Source organism: Stylophora pistillata, chromosome 10, assembly GCF_964205215.1.
Source record: "Stylophora pistillata chromosome 10, jaStyPist1.2, whole genome shotgun sequence".
In the NCBI taxonomy this organism is placed as follows: Eukaryota; Metazoa; Cnidaria; class Anthozoa; order Scleractinia; family Pocilloporidae; genus Stylophora; species Stylophora pistillata.
Genome location: NC_142528.1, coordinates 7,687,311 through 7,704,547, shown reverse-complemented (window position 1 = coordinate 7,704,547; position 17,237 = coordinate 7,687,311). Strand labels below are relative to the sequence as shown.

Below are 17,237 nucleotides of genomic sequence, written 5' to 3'. Positions count from 1 at the left end.
CTTAAGTATATTTTTCTGGGGGCAGGGAGAGAGAAGGCCTACCTTACAGCTAAAAGTTTTAAAATTTCCTGGAGGTCAAGAAGGGGAACAAATAACTTATTTCGTTCGGGGCACTTGGTAGAGATGGTGGCCTTAGAGCTAGGGAACAGTCATCATTATTGCCTAAGGGGGGTGGGGAGGAGGGGGTTCACATGGGAATCAACCCATGAGTATAGTATATAAGAATAATTAAGTCCAATTGGCCAATTGAAACTGTTAAAAAAAATCTTTTAAAAAAAATAATGGAATTTGGAGAGGAGGTTGGTTGGCTTGATTTTTGGCCACTATGGGAGTATGTGTGATGTGAGACTTACATGGCTAGAAATTTATGTCAGGAGCTTTGGAAGATGAACTAATATACTAACCTTTTGCTAAAATCTGTGCATTAGCATGGTCTATATTCAGTTTTGGTGCTATGTTATCCAATGCATAAATCCCTGCGGCTGCCAAAACACCAGCTTGTCGCATTCCACCCCCAAGAACTTTCCTGTGACGCAAGCACCTGAAAATGCAATTTTGTAACTTGTCAAACTTAGAATTCTGTTTGTGCATTTTTTGTTTCTTTTTTCACTTTATAGCATGAAATGCAATTAGTACAAACAAAAGTTCCAACAACATTCAAGGTGAACTCTTCTAGTCATCTTGGGCACCACATTCCTAAATTACTGAATACAGTTGAGGATGAATAAAAAAAACGACAAAAAAAGAAAAATTATTTCCTTTCTGCGACCTATAGAATAGAAACATATTTTAACTTTAAGAGATTGACTGCAATTCAAGGCCTCCTGGTTGCTCATCAAATTCTTAATTTCTTCCTCAGTTTTACTCAAGGCATCAGTATAAAGCAATTTGGATGGGGACATAACCAGTTTGACCAATTAAAGTAGTTTATTAAAAGGAAGCTCTGGACTGCTAAGTACAATATAATGTACTCAACTTCATCATGCACTAGGAATTTTTCTTGTAAGTGCATCTCTGCTTTGTTTCAAGTTCAGTCATTATAATGAGGTTTGATTCTTTACCTTGAAATGAAATCTTTATCTCCAGTTATTACTGAGCCAACAGGAGCACCCAGCCCCTACATGAAAATGTAAAAAAGAAAAAAAAAGCCCTTCATTCCATGAACATTAAATTCCCATATGTGATTGACATGCAATACCTCCTTGCAATTGCAAAATGTGGTTGTACAAAAGGCGATGAGAACAGACCATCATACTGAATAGGTGTTACTCAAAATTCATGTGCCTTAGACAAAATTCTCCTGTCTAAATTACCTGGGAGTTTATATTATGGCAGAAAGTACATAGAGGGAGATAACAACTTGATTGAGGGAGTTTTAAAAGGGCTGACTCAATAACCACCAGAGTGTGGGAAATGGTGAAGTCCAATCGCTAATCTTAAGCATCCAAGCTAAGAGCCCATCTGTAATCTAAGAACTAAGATACATGAATGTGGGAGATAGAGGTGGGGAGTTGTTATTTAATTCATTTTCTTTCTTCACTCACTTAAATCAAACACTGCAATGTACATTCACTATAGTTGTAGTATTGCAGGACAAATTGATCACTTCATGACTTCAAGGAGACAAAACTAATTATCACAGTGGTGCAATCAAACTTTCTGTTTATAGAATCATGCTCACCAAAACAGTGTTTACTAACAGTATAATTATGTTGTTACCTTTGAAAGACAAAATGTGACAGAATCAACATGCTTGGTGACCTGTGCAACAGGAACACCAAGGGTTGTGGCAGAGTCTTGCTCCATCCATATGAACCTTAAGGTCATGTTTTGCAGCAACCTCTTTTACCTGATAACATAATTATTCAGGTTGGTCCATTGAAAGTGGCAATGTAAATTTAGATTGAGCCTCTCCCTCCCATTACAGCACTGTTGCTACTTGTTAAAATTCACTTGCTACATATCAAATGTACCCCATAAACCATACAAACTCTCTTTAGATGACAGTTGTGGGAAGAAAGCCCCTTTAATACCGGCTACCTAATTGACAATAATCCTATTTAATTTCCATGCAGGTACAATGGCGTATCCAGACCTTGCGCTAAAGGGGGGGGGGAGGGGCATAATTTTTTGTGTGTGTCACAGTGCTGGCTTTTCTTCCTTCCACGTCTGCTTTTTTTACTCAAATAAGGGGAGCCTGGGCCCCATGGGCCCCTTGCCTTCCCTGCCACTGAGGTGCACTCTCTTTGGCTTCATTATCCTGTACGAGGCTCTTGCTTCAAGCTGCCACAAACTACCTTCCAATCAAGAAAGGAGAATTCTATCCTGAACATCATTTGAAAGTAAAATTCAAAACCACTTTAACTTTCCCTGTTTATTGTAAATTTAGAGAGCATCCTCATTTGCATATTTTAGCATATAAAAAGGAAAGAAGCACAGGAATAGATCAGTTGATGTCCTCCCATCACTGTCTTTTTAATTCTTGCTGGAAATTTCCAATTATTTGAAGATGCAAAACAATGATGGTAAACCAGTCTGAAATGATGCAGTAAATTTTAGTTGAAAATATGGTTCATTAGTGACAGCTTAAATCCTTCCTTTTTTTGTCACCACAATCAAGGAAAAAAGGTTGGAATCTTAACCCTGATAATATACCTTTCGTAAATATTCCACTGGCAACACCCTGCCTCCACTTGCATTATGTGTCTGTTCAACACAAATTAAACAGCTGAATGGCTGATGTGCATCTCCTTGGGAACGCACTTTTTCCTCTACATCCATCAAGTCTAATGTGCCATCGATATTAGTGTGCACCTGCCGTGAGTGTACACCAGCCAATTGTGCAACTCCACCTTGCTCCCATAATATGATGTGAGCTGAGTCACCAACAAGTATTTCATCTCCTCGACCAGGACAGTGTCCCATTACTGAAAGATGAGGTTAGGATATGATTGTTATCGATAATGATAAAAATAATATTATCATACAGGTAGCGATTAACAGTTAACAAATTTGCCTGGGGAATGTGACACTTCAGCATTGAAAGTACACAATCATCCCTTTGGCTATATTGGTTTTTGTCAAGCTCTTTCTCTTGTTTTTATTTGCTTTAAAAAAGAAGAACTTAAGGGAGAGGTCTGTCTAATGTCAAAAGCCTTGAATAATACATGTATATCATACAAAGTTACCAAAGCTACAAAACTGTTTGCCAGCATAAATTCAATTCCTAACAGGTCTGCTCCATATGAAAATAAATAAAAACGCAAGCAATGGTAAAATCGCTAAAAAATTACCTGATATCAAATTCCCCATTGTTCCACTTGGTACAAATAGGGCAGCCTCTTTACCAGTCAGATCTGCTGCCTTGGCCTGCAGCTCTAATATATAAGGAAAAAAAACATACAAGGTTTTCTGTGAACCTACACAAAAAACTGAATGCAACAGTTTTAAGAGATATCAGCCATTACATCTATATTACTATTAACCTGTGGTTAGAGAATTATGAAAGTATATATTTGATTGTCTTGGATATTCCCTAACTTTAGGATAAGTCTGTGTACCAACTTTCACAAATGCACACCACGCCCTTGCATGCACTTGCAACAATATCTTAAGCCTGAATCAAATCTGAACTACTTAAGGATTCACACCTTTTTTTAGAATCAAATTTCATGGGCTTTTCTTTGACTTCTCTAGGTTTTTCCGGGAATACGAATTTCACCTTAAACCCTTTCATTATCCCAAGATTTCAAAATCAATTATTTTTACGGTGTACATAAATTTTTTATAATGCAAATTCTGAAAACCTCATTCTTTGAGTTAAGCAGATTCTTCATTGTATCAGACATTCACGGTCAGATTGTCCGACCAGGCCAAACTTTGCTCGTCATTTCCTGAAATTTACCGGACATTTGTCCGATTATCGACTGTAGCTTAATTGGTGGACTGTCAATTTACATATTTGAGAAATTCAGGAACACCACAAACTACTCCAAGCTGCCATATGAAGTTATTCTCTCCATGCAAAAATCAAATAAAAATTAAATACGAACCATTCACTGTTGGATCTTCTCCATAAACATCGTCACCAACTCGTGCGGTAGACATTGCAGCCCTCATTTCATCGGTGGGTTTAGTGACAGTGTCACTTCTCAAATCAATCACTCGAACGCCAGATCGCTCCTCGTGAACGTTGACTCCACTGGTATACATACTGCTTAAGAACCTTCGTGACACGATGCAATCTCCATCATTGTTGGTTTGAAATATTTTGTGACACGTTCTCTTTAATAAACCCGATGGAGAGACGGACAAAGATCTCGAACAAGGATTTAACCCTGATCTAATTGATGGCCTTAGGTTGATCGCCATCGCGGAGATATAATGATAGCGCTCTGTTGTTATTATTATACAATGCATGCTGGGACCTTGTGATTTCACGGGTCGTTAGATGTTAAGTGAATATGTCATGTTACTGAGAGTTTTACAGCTGATTCTTCAGCGATATCATATCTTGTAGCCGGATTTTCCGTTATTTAGCATATTTGGTGGAATAGGATGGTTTTTGTCGTCGCACCATTTGGTTAAAACTGTGATGCGATACGTAAAGTGCTATTTTCGATTAGGGAACCTGGTTATTTCGGGGAATTTTCTGTCTTTTTTGCTGACAGATGCAAGTTTTGATTAGGGACAATAACCTTGGGAGAAACCCTTAATTGATATCCAATCAGGATACATCTTTAAAAAATATTGCTCTCATATTGGTCGTAGGGGTTTGATGGCTAAAATAGACATTACCACGCACTTGGGCCTATATATAAACAACAGCAGAGGCGGCAAATTTGAATTGCTGACAAATCTTGAACGCTGGATAGACTCTCTAGATCTCGAGGTAAGCAATTATTCTTGTTCTTTCAAAACTTCTGATACTGCTTTGAGAGTTTATATATCGACAATGAAAACATAAATGCAGTCGATAGAGGTCAGTCGTGCAAGATCTGAATGCAGAACGATAATAGCGGAACATAATCGAAACTTACAGAATTTTGTTCACATATTTTGCTTCCACTTCATCGAATAAGACAATATAAGGTAAAAAGCGCATTTTGCGGTCATTTTCCCCTTGATTGGGTCGTTCAAAGCCATTAGAATCGTACTAGAGATTTCTCGGAATGTATTCGTTCAAGCGCACATATTTCGTGGAACTGAAGTAAACTTCTGAAAATATAGCATGTGAACAAACAAATTGACTGAAGGGAATCTGCTGAGCCAGCACTTTCAGTTTTGAACGGAAATGTCCCTTGATGTAAAGATAAACAACTTTGTAAGGTATATTTCCCTCATTGTAATCAGTCAAAAATAGGACATCGTTTCGTATATATATTTGGGGTTTCGGCGCGAGATTCAAATCAGCAAAGAAGCAAACAGCGCAGAGTTACTTGAGTTTGAGGTGAGATATCTCCTTGTGATTTCATTTGCCCTCTAGTTCTCGATCTTGAGCTCCTCTTCTTTTTTTTGCTCGTCGATCATGTTTATTGAGTTAGTGTAATGAGTTTAAATGCTTTTTACAGGATCGATATTCAGAGTGAAACCAAGCTAGTCGATCGATGTCGGCTTAGTAATCTATGTAGTTACACTGATCCTTTCAACCTTTTGATTACAAAAATAATAATACAGTGCGTTTGTTTCATATTCTGGCTGGCAAATACAGCATTCGAGGTGAAGTTGACGGTCGAGACATCGTAACTAGCATGCACGTATCGGCTTCTACTGAACTCGGTTCGACACCTTCCCACGGTTCTTTGTTAGTCGAGTTCTAAAATCAAATTTCAGTAGCCAGTTTTCGCGCTTAAAAAGGCGTTTGAATACCTCAAGACGCTCTGATTCAGGCGAGCATTTAACTGAATTACTTCTTCAAAATTACCGTTTCAGAAGACCCCCTAAGAGTTCAACAGACTAACACGGTAAAAAGGTTTTGATATTTTTGTTTTTCAGAATCGAGCTTGAGTCCCTAGCCGTGACTCACGATCAAATTTTAATTTTTCCGCCGAATAGTTTCCTCTGAGGACCAGTTGGCTGAGAATTTCGTTTGTTTGCTTGGTTTTTTTATTTAGCTTATAACAGCGGTTGTTTTTTTCTTCTCGCGCACGTGTGCATCTCTAGCGGCTAAAATCTAAGCTCCATTTTTACACTACGAGAGGCATGGGATCGCAGGTTTCCTCGAAAAAATGTCACCTAAATGTTCATATTACGCATGCTTAATCATACTAGAATTATAATTTCCTCTGCGTGTCGTTTGTTTTTAAGATGGTATCAAAGATTTGTGACAGACTGCTAAGAAAAGAGTGGAGACCTTACGAACTAGACCGAGTTCCTGAACTTGAGGGAATTTATGTCATCGGACTAGTGACAGAAATCCCGCAGTTTGGTATCTTTGGGGAACCAGAAGTTGTTTACTGTGGTCGGTCAAATGACATTCATAGGCGACTGGGAGAACACATGCGCCAAAACCTAAGGATCGACGAGTTCGTGAAGGAGGAATTCAAGAAGAATTTGGGGAGAGACTTACGAGTGAAGTGGATTTATGAGAGAAATGACGATCGAACTGAAATCGAATATATACATTGTATTGCCGACAGGCTTGGCTATTGGCCTAAGTATAACATAAGGCGTTAAATGTCTTGCAAGGTTTGTGTAACATAGTCAAGATATGGCGTTTTTTTTTTCGGTACCGCCAAATCAAGCTAGTCGAGCGGCTAAATTGTTAACCTCAGTGATGTCCTCAATTAATATATGAGCATTGTATTTTAAATATTCATTTTCACATGACAGTACAGTAAATTTATTTGGCTATATTTGATTCTGTCGTTATTATAATTAAGAGAAGTAACTGAATCAATGTTAGAATCGTTGTTTTAATTTCACAAGTGGAAACATTATTTCTTGCCTATTGGACGACGTGAGTCCAACTGAAAGAATGTATATTAACTATTTCACTGGTAAGCTTGGTAAGCGCAGCAGACATGTATGGGATTTTTAGTACACTTTTACACTTGTTTTGTTCAGTGATATACAGTTACAAATGTAATTTTAAGATAAATATTATTTTTCGTATGATGACGAATAAAATTAACTATAATCGGAGTCTTCTGTTACTTGGATACAATGCATGCTAAGGGACCGCGTGTTCTCACGGGTCGCCATGTTAAGTGAATAGGTCATGTTGTCACGGGTTTCTCTACTGTTTTGCAACAATATCATATCTTGTGGCCGAAAAGAGGCAGGCGTTTGGAATGGGCGCGCTCGTGTCGGAGGTTCATTGTTCTTTATTAGCCTGTGGGGGCGGAGATTTCGTCACGCCATTTGGTCAAACTGCGATGCGATGCGTAAAATGCTGTTTTCGATAAGGCAACCTGTGTAAAGACTTGGAACTGGTCATTTTGAGGAATTTCCTATATGTATACTGTTGCCTTTTTATTCTATTTTTTTTTGCTGACTGATGATTTGGTACAGTAACCGTGAGAAAAACCCTTATTGATATCCAATCAGAACACAACTTGCTCCCGTAGAAGTCGAAGGGTGTTTGATGACTACATTGGACATTACCACGCACTTTTGCCAATATAAACACCAGCGGACGCGGCAAATTTGAATCAAGGAAAATCTTGAACGCTTTGAAAGACTTCGAGGTAAGCAATATTTCATGTTCTTTCAAAACTTCTGATACTGCCGTGAGAGTTTACATATCGACAATGAAAACATAAATGCAGTCGGTCGAGGTCGGTCGCGTAAAATCTGCCTTCGGAGCGACAACAGCAGAACAGAATCGAAACGTACAGAATGTTGTTAACATATTTTGCATCTACTTCATCGAATGAGTAAATCTAAGGTTAAACGCGCAATTCAGTTTGGTCATTGTTTTTTCCTTGATTGGGTCATTCAAAGACAATAGAATCGTACTAAAGGTTGGTTAAATGATTCGAATGAGGTTATTTCTATGAAGTCGCCACCCTATTGTTTGTGCAGTTCAGTGGAAGTCGAGTGTTTTTTTTATTATTTATCGAATTAGTAGTTTTCCTTTTTGTTTATAGATCTAGCTGAAAAATAACTCTGTCGACACAAAATAATTGTTATCAGATATAATATGTTAAGATATAATATGTTATGGAATATGTTACGTTTATTCAAGCACAAATATTTCGTGGAAAGGTAAAAGTCTGAAAGCGTAGCGTGTGAACAAACAAATTGACTTAAGTTTCGTGTTCAGAAAAATTTCAGTTATTTTCTTTTTTTGAAACCTAATTTGTCATGTAAAATTCCAACCAAGAGCCGACTAGTGTCCATCAATAAATTGGAAGATTATCTAAGATCAATTCAGGTCGAATATGAAGTTTCTGAGAAAATAATCACCGTGACCATTTCTTAGAAATTCAACGATATAGGCATATAGGTCAAGTAAGGGAAAGTCCCTTTCCCTTCCAGCCAATAAAATACGAGGTGTTGTAATATCAGAGTTTTCTCATTGGCCAGCCAACATAGTTTCATTTTTATATAAAAGGAAGTGTTATATTTGAGTCACACATTCTGAACTCGTACAAACACAGTCCAAGTAAAAGAGGTAAGCTTCGATAGAATATAAGCTTTGATCTATTTTTGGGCTACTGTCGTTCATTTGGGCGGGAAACACCTAATTCTCCGTTAAAGAGGAAAGCAGCAAGCTCTTAATTCGCGCACTTCTGTTTATTTATGTACAGATGTAAGCTTCAATTATTTCAACCGAAATGTTTTCGACGGAAATACTTTGCGATGATTGCTGCTATGATGACATGCTCAGAGGATGTAAGAAAACGTTCTCGATTGACAAAACTCATAAAGCGGCGTGATCATGTCCGCACTGGTTCATTGATACGTTTGCAGTATGTTTTCGCGAGTGTGTTGTTTTTTGTGAAAACAAGAGATTGTTTCATCGACACTAAGCGTAACTCATCCTTTAGATTTAGGCGCCAAAACATATAGTCCCTCATCACTTGATGTTCATCATCTATTCATCTCATCTCTCATAGTTTCCTCTGAACATCGGCTGGCAGAAGATTTCATTTGTTTGCAGCACGCAGCTTTTTCAAACCAAATAAAAAATGTTCCAAGCGTAACAGTTTAAATTTATGGGAAAACATCTGAAGCTCAAACCATTGAGAACATATGAATAAAGGCTGATAGTTTCTAAAGAAACTGTTTGGGGCTGCGTCGGTGGGGGTAACGAAATAATTTGGATATATCAACAAAGTTGAAGTGGTAAATTGGCCACCGTAACGATTACAAAAGCTGACGTTTCGAGCGTTAGCCCTTCGTCGGAGCGAATAGAGGAATTGTGGGTTGTGTGTGCTTTTAAAGGCAGAAAATGGAGCTACGTTATTGGTGGGAACATGGCAACGAGAAAAACACGACTAAATTAGTGGAATGAAAAGCGTTCGTTGATCCCTGTGGGATTTAGATAGCTGGAGATAAGTTCGGTAGGGCAACTGCAAGCCGAGACAATGGGCCGACCCAGCTTGTTAGGTTTGTGAATTTTAGGTAAAAAGTAAATACAAGAGAACATTGAGAACATAGTGCGATTGTTGTCTTTGAATTCTTTTTCCCCGAAAATGACATCCATTTTGAGTAAGTGACACTAATCGGAGTTGGGTTTTATCGACTAAGATGATAATGCAATTTAGTCACCGTAAAGAGTTTAAAAGCTGACGTTTCGGGCGCTAGTCCTTCATCTGAGGGCTAACGCCCGAAACGTCAGCTTTCAAACTCTTCACTGTGACCAAATTACATTGTCATTTCAGTCGATAAAATCCAAATTACCTTGTTACTCCCATTGACGTAGCACCACAGTTTCTTTAGAAACTTGCCCCCTTTAACTTGAAATGACAGTGTTGTCCTTAGCACTAACGATTCTTGACCCAAAAATAAGATGTTTTTTCTCAGAATTCAAGAGATTGTGAACTTTCTTACGCCTTAGATGGCCGCAAGCATCTGTCAACGTCTGATCAATGAAGTTTGGAAATCCTACACCGATGATCTCGATGAAGCACCAAAAGAAGAAGGGATTTATGCCATAGGCTTTGAGGAAGACTATATCTACGTGGGCCATTCGAACAACATTCGAAGGCGGCTCAGGGAACATAAATACCAACAGTTGTATATTGATGAATTCATTCAAGAACAATTCAGTGAGGATGGCGGGATAAATTTAGGAATTAAATGGGTGCAGAAACCCGTAAGCACTTGTGTTGAGGGTCAGTACCTTGAATGTATGAAGAAGAAACTCGGGTATTGGCCAAAATACAACATAAAACGCGGTAATAAATGCAACTGACCTTGTCTTGCATACCTGAGACAAAAGAATCAAAACTAGCTTTTTATTGTGAACTTTGTTTCGGATTAGTCATGACAACTGAACCTGTATGGAAAATAAAGATAGCTTAGGGATGTGGTTTTGTCTGCCCTAAAGCTTCTTTATTTACGATGTATTTATTTCATAGTATTGTTCAGCCTTAAAAATCTTGTACAAGTGATCGAAGTTTTGCAATTGTGATTCTCAAATGAATGAGTAGGAGTATGTAGCAAGATGTTGGATGTAATTTTCTTCATTTACACTCGACGGCTATGCCATTGCTTATCATATATAGAACAGTTTAATAAATCTTAATCATGTACTACTACGGGTTATGTTGGAGCTGCCTAGATCCACTTTTCTTATGCAACTGCCTGTTGGCGTAAGTTTCCTTCAAATATCGTAAGGCTTTTTGCTAAGTTTTGCACTCCAAGCATATGGCACATACACTGTACTTTCCTTTTTCCTGAGCTCCACTGATTTATTGATATTTTCTCGGTAGAAAGATTCTCATCCAGAATTTTTTTGCGATAAATTAATCAGTCGTGAAGCGCGGACGCTTTCTAAAAATGTAATCCATGAGACCGTTTCCGAGAAAAACCGGAAAGATTAATTATTCACAAAGAAAAGATCAAGCTTTCAACAACCAACAGGACACGAACACTTTTCAAGCTAAATTGCTTCAATTGACAAGCAAAGAAGGAAGAAATCAAAACAAAATATTCTCTCAAGTGCTCCATATAGTACTAAATGACTCACTATTTTTATGAAGTTCTGATGTCAGCCGTTAATGAAAGTACAGAATCCTGCTCTGTCTTGGCCATGAACAGATGCTGTTGATGGCATTTCAAAATTCTCGTTCCCAAACATAACTTGGACAAAGTTAACACAAAAATTGAAATCCTCCCTACTTGAAAAATATGGAGAATGATGAACACCACGTTGTAGACAGCGAGCAAGTGAGTTATATTAATGATGCCGTTCTATTTAACTCACAGAGTTACGGTCGTGCCATCTTGTGTTTCTGTTGCATCTTAAACCTTACACTTAGGATTTCTAGACACCATGGCACTATCTACTGAATTTGCTCCTTTGCATCAAATACATATGCCCTTTAATTTATCAATCAGCGAGTAAGAAGTTCAATTATGCCAATGTATCCAACTCTCAGAGTCACGGGCGTGCCACCTATTGTTTCTGTTGCTGCTACAAACTTACATACAGGAGTTCTAGACAATGGCATTATGAATTGAATTTGCCCATTTGGATCAAAATATCATTTTTTATTTTTTATTTTTAATGTGCCAGTCAGTATTTAAATAGGCAGATTAATTATTACCCTGGCGTTCAACTCACAGAATCTCGGCAGTGTCACCTTGTGTTTCTGTTGCATCTAAATACATGAGTCAGGAATTCTAGACACAATGGCATTATCACTAAAGCTTGCAACCAATCTTTTAAAAGCTTCCTTCAACACCTGCTCAAGAAAACGCAAATTGAGTAGAACCAATTATTGTTTTTTGTAACAATCTGTACGGATGTTACTAAAATTTGGAACGGGGAACGGGGAACGGGGAACGGGGAACGGGGAACGGGGAACGGGGAACGGGTGTATAGCGGTAACCCACCTGAGAATTCAAAACGGCGGAGTAAACGATATTTACAAACACTGATTTTATCGCTAGGTCGCCGCTTGCAGCGAAATTAGACGACTCGCTGTTATTTAAGTATTGCCCAGGCGAAGCCACGAAGCCTTGTATTCCGAGGCGAGAATTCGAAGTCAACGTTTCTGCAATGGCTGCGCCACCATTTGTTCTGACGTCTCTCTTTGTTTTTCCTTCCTGAAATCTGCATCTTTTGGCAGAGTTTGGGTATGTTGGTTGTTTGCATTGCCCAACAGCATTTTTTGCAGATAAGTAGCAAGGAGGTAATATCTTAGATTAACAGAAATGAGCTAGGAAACGTAATAACCAGCCGAGTTATTAAAATTACTACATGCAGATATCTGCTTACCTTACCGCAAAATAACATCAGGAACATATCTTTGTATCGACCCATAAACTTCCATGTCAACAATAGAGAAATCAACATTGACAGAACTTTTAATAACATTTAATTTAACAGGAAAACATCAGTTATGTCTTCAAGAATGTAGGTGTATGAATTCACATTCATGCTAATGCTTACAATAATATTTACACTGCATTGATCATATTCAAGAGAAAGTGATTCCCGTTGTGGGCATGAAAGTCATTCAGCGATTTGCTTTACAACATTATTGATATTGCTAGGTTGTAGCGGTGAAGATATTGGGGGTAAACTTCATTACATTGCAGTACAATTACTCTATGAATATAAGAATAAATGCCGCGAGCTTGTAGTTCTGAGTTGATTGTTCTAATGTTGTGCATGAATTGTAAGATACTCACATCTCCGAGGATTTGATTTCTATGCAACCTGCAATGTGTGCCAGACAAAAACTAAATTTATGAGGCACTCAACATTTCAAAGTAAAATCCTTCAATAAAACCTACACTTACCGTCCATGCTTTTTGCTCCGACTATCGCGTTCGAAGAGCACGTGCTCAAAACTAGTTGCTAGACCCTTTTAGTTCCCTTTACTCCGCCATTTTGAATTCTCAGGCGGGTTACTGCTGTACCCGTTCCCCGTTCGCCGTTCCCCGTTCGCCGTTCCCCGTTCGCCGTTCCCCGTTCGCCGTTCCCCGTTCCCCGTTCCTAGTTTTAGTAACATCCCAATCTGGACGGAGTTGTTGTAATCAGTGAAGCCTTCGATAGCACAATTAATTTCATGCGTGTCATTGCCTTATCCATACTATTCACAGTAATGCAAAAGTTTCAGGACCAAAGATTTAAATTTGCATGATGTTTAATTTACTATTTTTTCGCAATTGGCATTGTCATGTTCAAAGACCCTGAAAATGTAAGTGGCTCATGTTACTTACTACTTCATGTTTAACACTTTGCTATCCTATATATTCCTATAAATCTTACGCGAAGCCGAACACACTCAAAACGTGAAATGGATTACCAGACACAATAACATTATTTAAACGAAAGCTTACATATATTTCAGCGCCGAATGAAAGTAAACAAGATGTGTAGGCGGCCCCGTTGCACTCAAGAAACTAAAAGTAGCAGCAACAGCTGTGTCATTGTGATAGTAGTGCAAAGAGGTAAATTGCGAAACAGAAACATTGATGAGTTAGATGGTAAGGAATCCAAGCGCTGTGTGAAAGTTGATGGATACACAATATTCATTTACAGCACTGATGTTAAAATTGCCGGTTAGCGAAATAGGTCGTGTGGCACTGCTGCACTTAAGAGGTTTTTCTCTTTCAAAATCCCTGTTGACAGAAACTTAAGTCAGATGACTATAAACTCACTCGTTTTCCGTCACTGGCTCGACGACGATAGCTTCTCTCTTTGCAATGTCGGATAAAAGGAGTAACTCAGTTTTCTCCTTCTCTGCAAGGCTTGCATAAAAAACTGCTGTAACGATAGGATTTTAAGGTCAGCACACACGAGAGGACTAGTCCCTGCGACTAGTCCCAGCGACTAGTACCACCGACAAGTCTTTGAAGGGTTTACACGAGGGGACCGGTAGCAGGGACTAGTCCCTTAAGGCGCTCACACGAGGGCGCTCAATTGCACAAGAACATAGGAAAATTAAGAGGCAAAAGATGTTTCTTAGTCTGGGGCGTTACACGAAACAATGAAAATTTGGTAAATTTTCATTGCAGTGCTATTAAACATCAACGCAAATGAAAAACACCTATTCAGTTGGATTATTCATGCTTTTACGTGTTCCGTTTTTGTTTTTTTTATTTTTCACAGACACAGAGTCAAATAGGGTAAAAATTCCATCAAAACGGCTCCAAGACATCTGTATATGTTTACAAAACTAGAAATAGTTTTTTATTCTTCAGTTGTAGAAATCTAGAATTCAGGGAAAATTCATAGAAACTGCAATGTTTACAAATACTGGAAGTCACGCAATCCCTTCTTCACGGTATCTATTTCGGCGGGAAAGCGGGAAAACAAGCCGGGAGTTTGTAAGAAGATGGCGTCTGTAGCTAAAGAGAAGCAAAAACAGATAATATTGCTTATGATGATGATGCTGGATGATGAGTTGCCAGTCACTTATGAAAGACGAATGTGGGCACGGCAATGGCTTTTATGAAGAGAAGAAAGAGGCGCGTTCCATACGATTTTTCAGGAACTGGCCGCTGAAGATACGCCTGGATTTAGCGAGTACATGAGGATGCCCTATCCAAAATTTGTTGCTTTAACTACCCTTTGACATCAATATCTTGTGCCGCCATCTTGCGCCGCCATTTTGAAACAGAGTGCGTATGGAATTATGGGAGCTTATCATACTGACCCGTGATTGGCTTATTTACCGTTTAGTCGCAGGGACTGGTCACCCAAACAGTTCACACGAAGTGACAAGCATTTAGTTTCAAAATTTGGTCCCTGCGACTGGTCGCATGAATTTAGACCAGTTTGAGTTCGTGTGACCAGTCGCAGGGACCAAATTTTGGTCTCTGCGACCACAGAAATGTGTAGTTCACATGAAGGGACTAGTCGCATGAAACTGGTCGCTGGGTCTAGTCGCAGGGACTAGTCCCCTCGTGTGTGCCGACCTTTAAGTTATCGAGTTTTTATGCTATCGCGCTAAAAATATGTAAAATTCAACGTAGAAGCGGTGAGATCTTGCTAAGTTCAACTAACAAAGCGTAAATGTTACCAGTTCCTATTCAGTGAACCTTAAACCATAAACAGTTATTATTAGATCGTACAGTGTCAAACTGTAACCGTCACCTGTCGTGTACTTTTGTGTGGTTGTTATCAACCAGAACTTTTCGAAAGTAATTAATCTTGTAAAAGGCGAATTCCTCCGTAGCCAATCGTTGTACAGTAGATTTCGTGATCCTTTAGATAATTCATAGCATTACCTAATCCCTTGTACATTAAGCTTAAATAGGGCTGTCAATGTGAATCTTTCTTTGGTCAAGCCAGGTCGAGCCAGTTCTGATAAAGTTAGTTTAGGTCAGGCCAGATTAGGGCCACGTCAGTTCAGTCGCGTTTACAGAATAAATCTACGTTGGAGCCAACCTTGCCGTTGTCAGTTATTGTCTTTAGTGTTTTAGTGTTAGGGGTAGAGCTAACTTTGATTTTACTTTATTGGTCAAGTTCTATAGATACTTGTAGGTAGGCGTAATCGTTTTGCCCCTATTATGGGATTCAAGTATCACAACGCATCTGACCAAATAAAAGATTCTCCAGGGGATCGTTGGTAGTTTGGAAAACATGGAATGCCGGAATTCCGCGCCGGAATACCCGGAATACCCGGAATACCCGGAATACCCGGAATACCCGGAATACCCGGAATACCCGGAATTCCCGAAATTCCCGGAATGACCAAAAAATAATAAATTGAATTAAAATTACCTAATAATTAAAAATAATAAGTTTGAATAAATAATTAAAAGATAATTAATTAAAAGAGTAAAAATAAAGTGAAAATAAATAAAAAAAGAAAAAAAAGAAAATCAGTTCTCTATAGGTAAAACCAAAAAAATGCAAAATTTTCTCTCAATAAAATGCAGAGAGCACGTGACGTGAAAAATAACTACCTATGGCACTGTTCACGGAGATGCACATAATAGAACTACATGTAGCTTACAGCCTACAATATACAAACTGATGCCGAAGATTGCTTCAAGGTAAATAAACCAGAAGTGTGATTTATTATTGACAGACCTCAAGCACTGTGGGTTCTAAGTGGAAAAGGGGATGTAAATACGATAAGTACTTGGCGAGCAAACCCAAAGTGCGACCGCACTTAAAATCTGTCAGCACAAGCATATTCTAATGCCATCCAATTTTTGCGATTTTTTATAGATTGCGATAAAAGTAATTTATTGACTGCAATGATTGAGATTAGATTTTTTGATAGATTCAGACATTAAGGTTCTTTTTTTACATTTAACTTCAGACATAAAGTTGATTTCTTTTTAGTGGCTTATTAGATGGTCTCCACGAACATAAATTTATCGCCTTTCGTGACAATGTCATTAATTCATTGTATGTCTTGGTCAAATCCCCGGTGTCAAATCCATACGAACGCGTCTTAAACATTTCATGAACCTACCAGATATTTCTGATCTACTTGACTTCGAGTTCTTTCTGTAACGTGCATGAATGGGCTTCACGTCAATATCGAAGGCACTGTAGAGTGATAATTAGTTCATTGAGACATTACTCAAGAGGTAACCACATGGGGGGGGGCTTGTGATCAAAAAATTGATTTGATGAGAAAAAAAGGAGTATGATAGCAAGCCTTCGATCTTCCTTTTCTTATCGGACTAGAGACTTGAATCAGGGGCAAGCGACCTTTTTCCATTGGAACTATTTCATTTGCCACAAACTGTTAACAACAAAAAAAGTTGCTCTTGTCTGGAAAGGAAAGAAATCACGTTCTGTCTTGTGTGATAGCGACACAATGATTTCACTTTTTGTTATTGTTCTGTCTGGAAATATCTTTTAAGCTAATCCACGTTTGTGTATTAAAGGTGTGCCGAAGAGATAAGAGACTCAGGGAGACTGCAATTACTGCCTCTGAATATTACGCCTTGTTCCCGTAGTTTTAACAATCGATAATTGTTGTTTTAGGGCACAGCATTAGCATATATTGGTGGATCAAATCTTTTCCGATGAGTACTCTTGTATCCATTTGCTTTTCATTTGTGATAGCCTCTAAGTGCTGTGCAAGCTATTTCCAAACTTTTCCAAACTATTGTGCGAACTGTCGTGCAAGACGTATTCACTAAGC

General features: G+C 38.5%; 2 protein-coding genes and 1 pseudogene across 4 annotated transcripts in view; 2 read left to right on the top strand and 1 right to left on the bottom strand.

Annotated features, from left to right (window-relative positions):
• LOC148721652 (uncharacterized) overlaps nucleotides 1–4,790 on the bottom strand; it is a 5,495-nt pseudogene extending 705 nt beyond the window's left edge. Inside the window, exons 1-6 of the transcript XR_015992589.1 lie at nucleotides 4,053–4,790; nucleotides 3,294–3,377; nucleotides 2,656–2,927; nucleotides 1,720–1,849; nucleotides 1,062–1,117; nucleotides 405–541 (exon numbers count right to left, since the gene is read on the bottom strand). The product of XR_015992589.1 is annotated as an uncharacterized LOC148721652 (transcript). The remainder of the gene's footprint in view (nucleotides 1–404; nucleotides 542–1,061; nucleotides 1,118–1,719; nucleotides 1,850–2,655; nucleotides 2,928–3,293; nucleotides 3,378–4,052) is intronic.
• LOC148721651 (uncharacterized) lies at nucleotides 4,766–7,143 on the top strand. The gene is made up of 2 exons (XM_088736485.1): nucleotides 4,766–4,891; nucleotides 6,307–7,143. Exons 1-2 carry the CDS (start codon nucleotides 4,778–4,780, stop codon nucleotides 6,673–6,675), a joined length of 483 nt encoding a protein of 160 aa, XP_088592611.1. The 5' UTR covers nucleotides 4,766–4,777; the 3' UTR covers nucleotides 6,676–7,143.
• Nucleotides 7,144–7,379: 236 nt separating this feature from the next.
• Nucleotides 7,380–10,703, top strand: LOC148721650 (uncharacterized). Of its 2 annotated transcripts, none has more exons than XM_088736487.1 (3): nucleotides 7,380–7,688; nucleotides 8,754–8,838; nucleotides 10,007–10,703. In XM_088736487.1, exons 2-3 carry the CDS (start codon nucleotides 8,806–8,808, stop codon nucleotides 10,361–10,363), a joined length of 390 nt encoding a protein of 129 aa, XP_088592613.1. In that variant the 5' UTR covers nucleotides 7,380–7,688; nucleotides 8,754–8,805; the 3' UTR covers nucleotides 10,364–10,703. The 2 variants fall into 2 exon arrangements, with proteins under 2 accessions (XP_088592613.1, XP_088592612.1); XM_088736486.1 differs by lacking the exon at nucleotides 7,380–7,688 and adding an exon at nucleotides 8,532–8,617.
• Nucleotides 10,704–17,237: the final 6,534 nt, after the last annotated feature.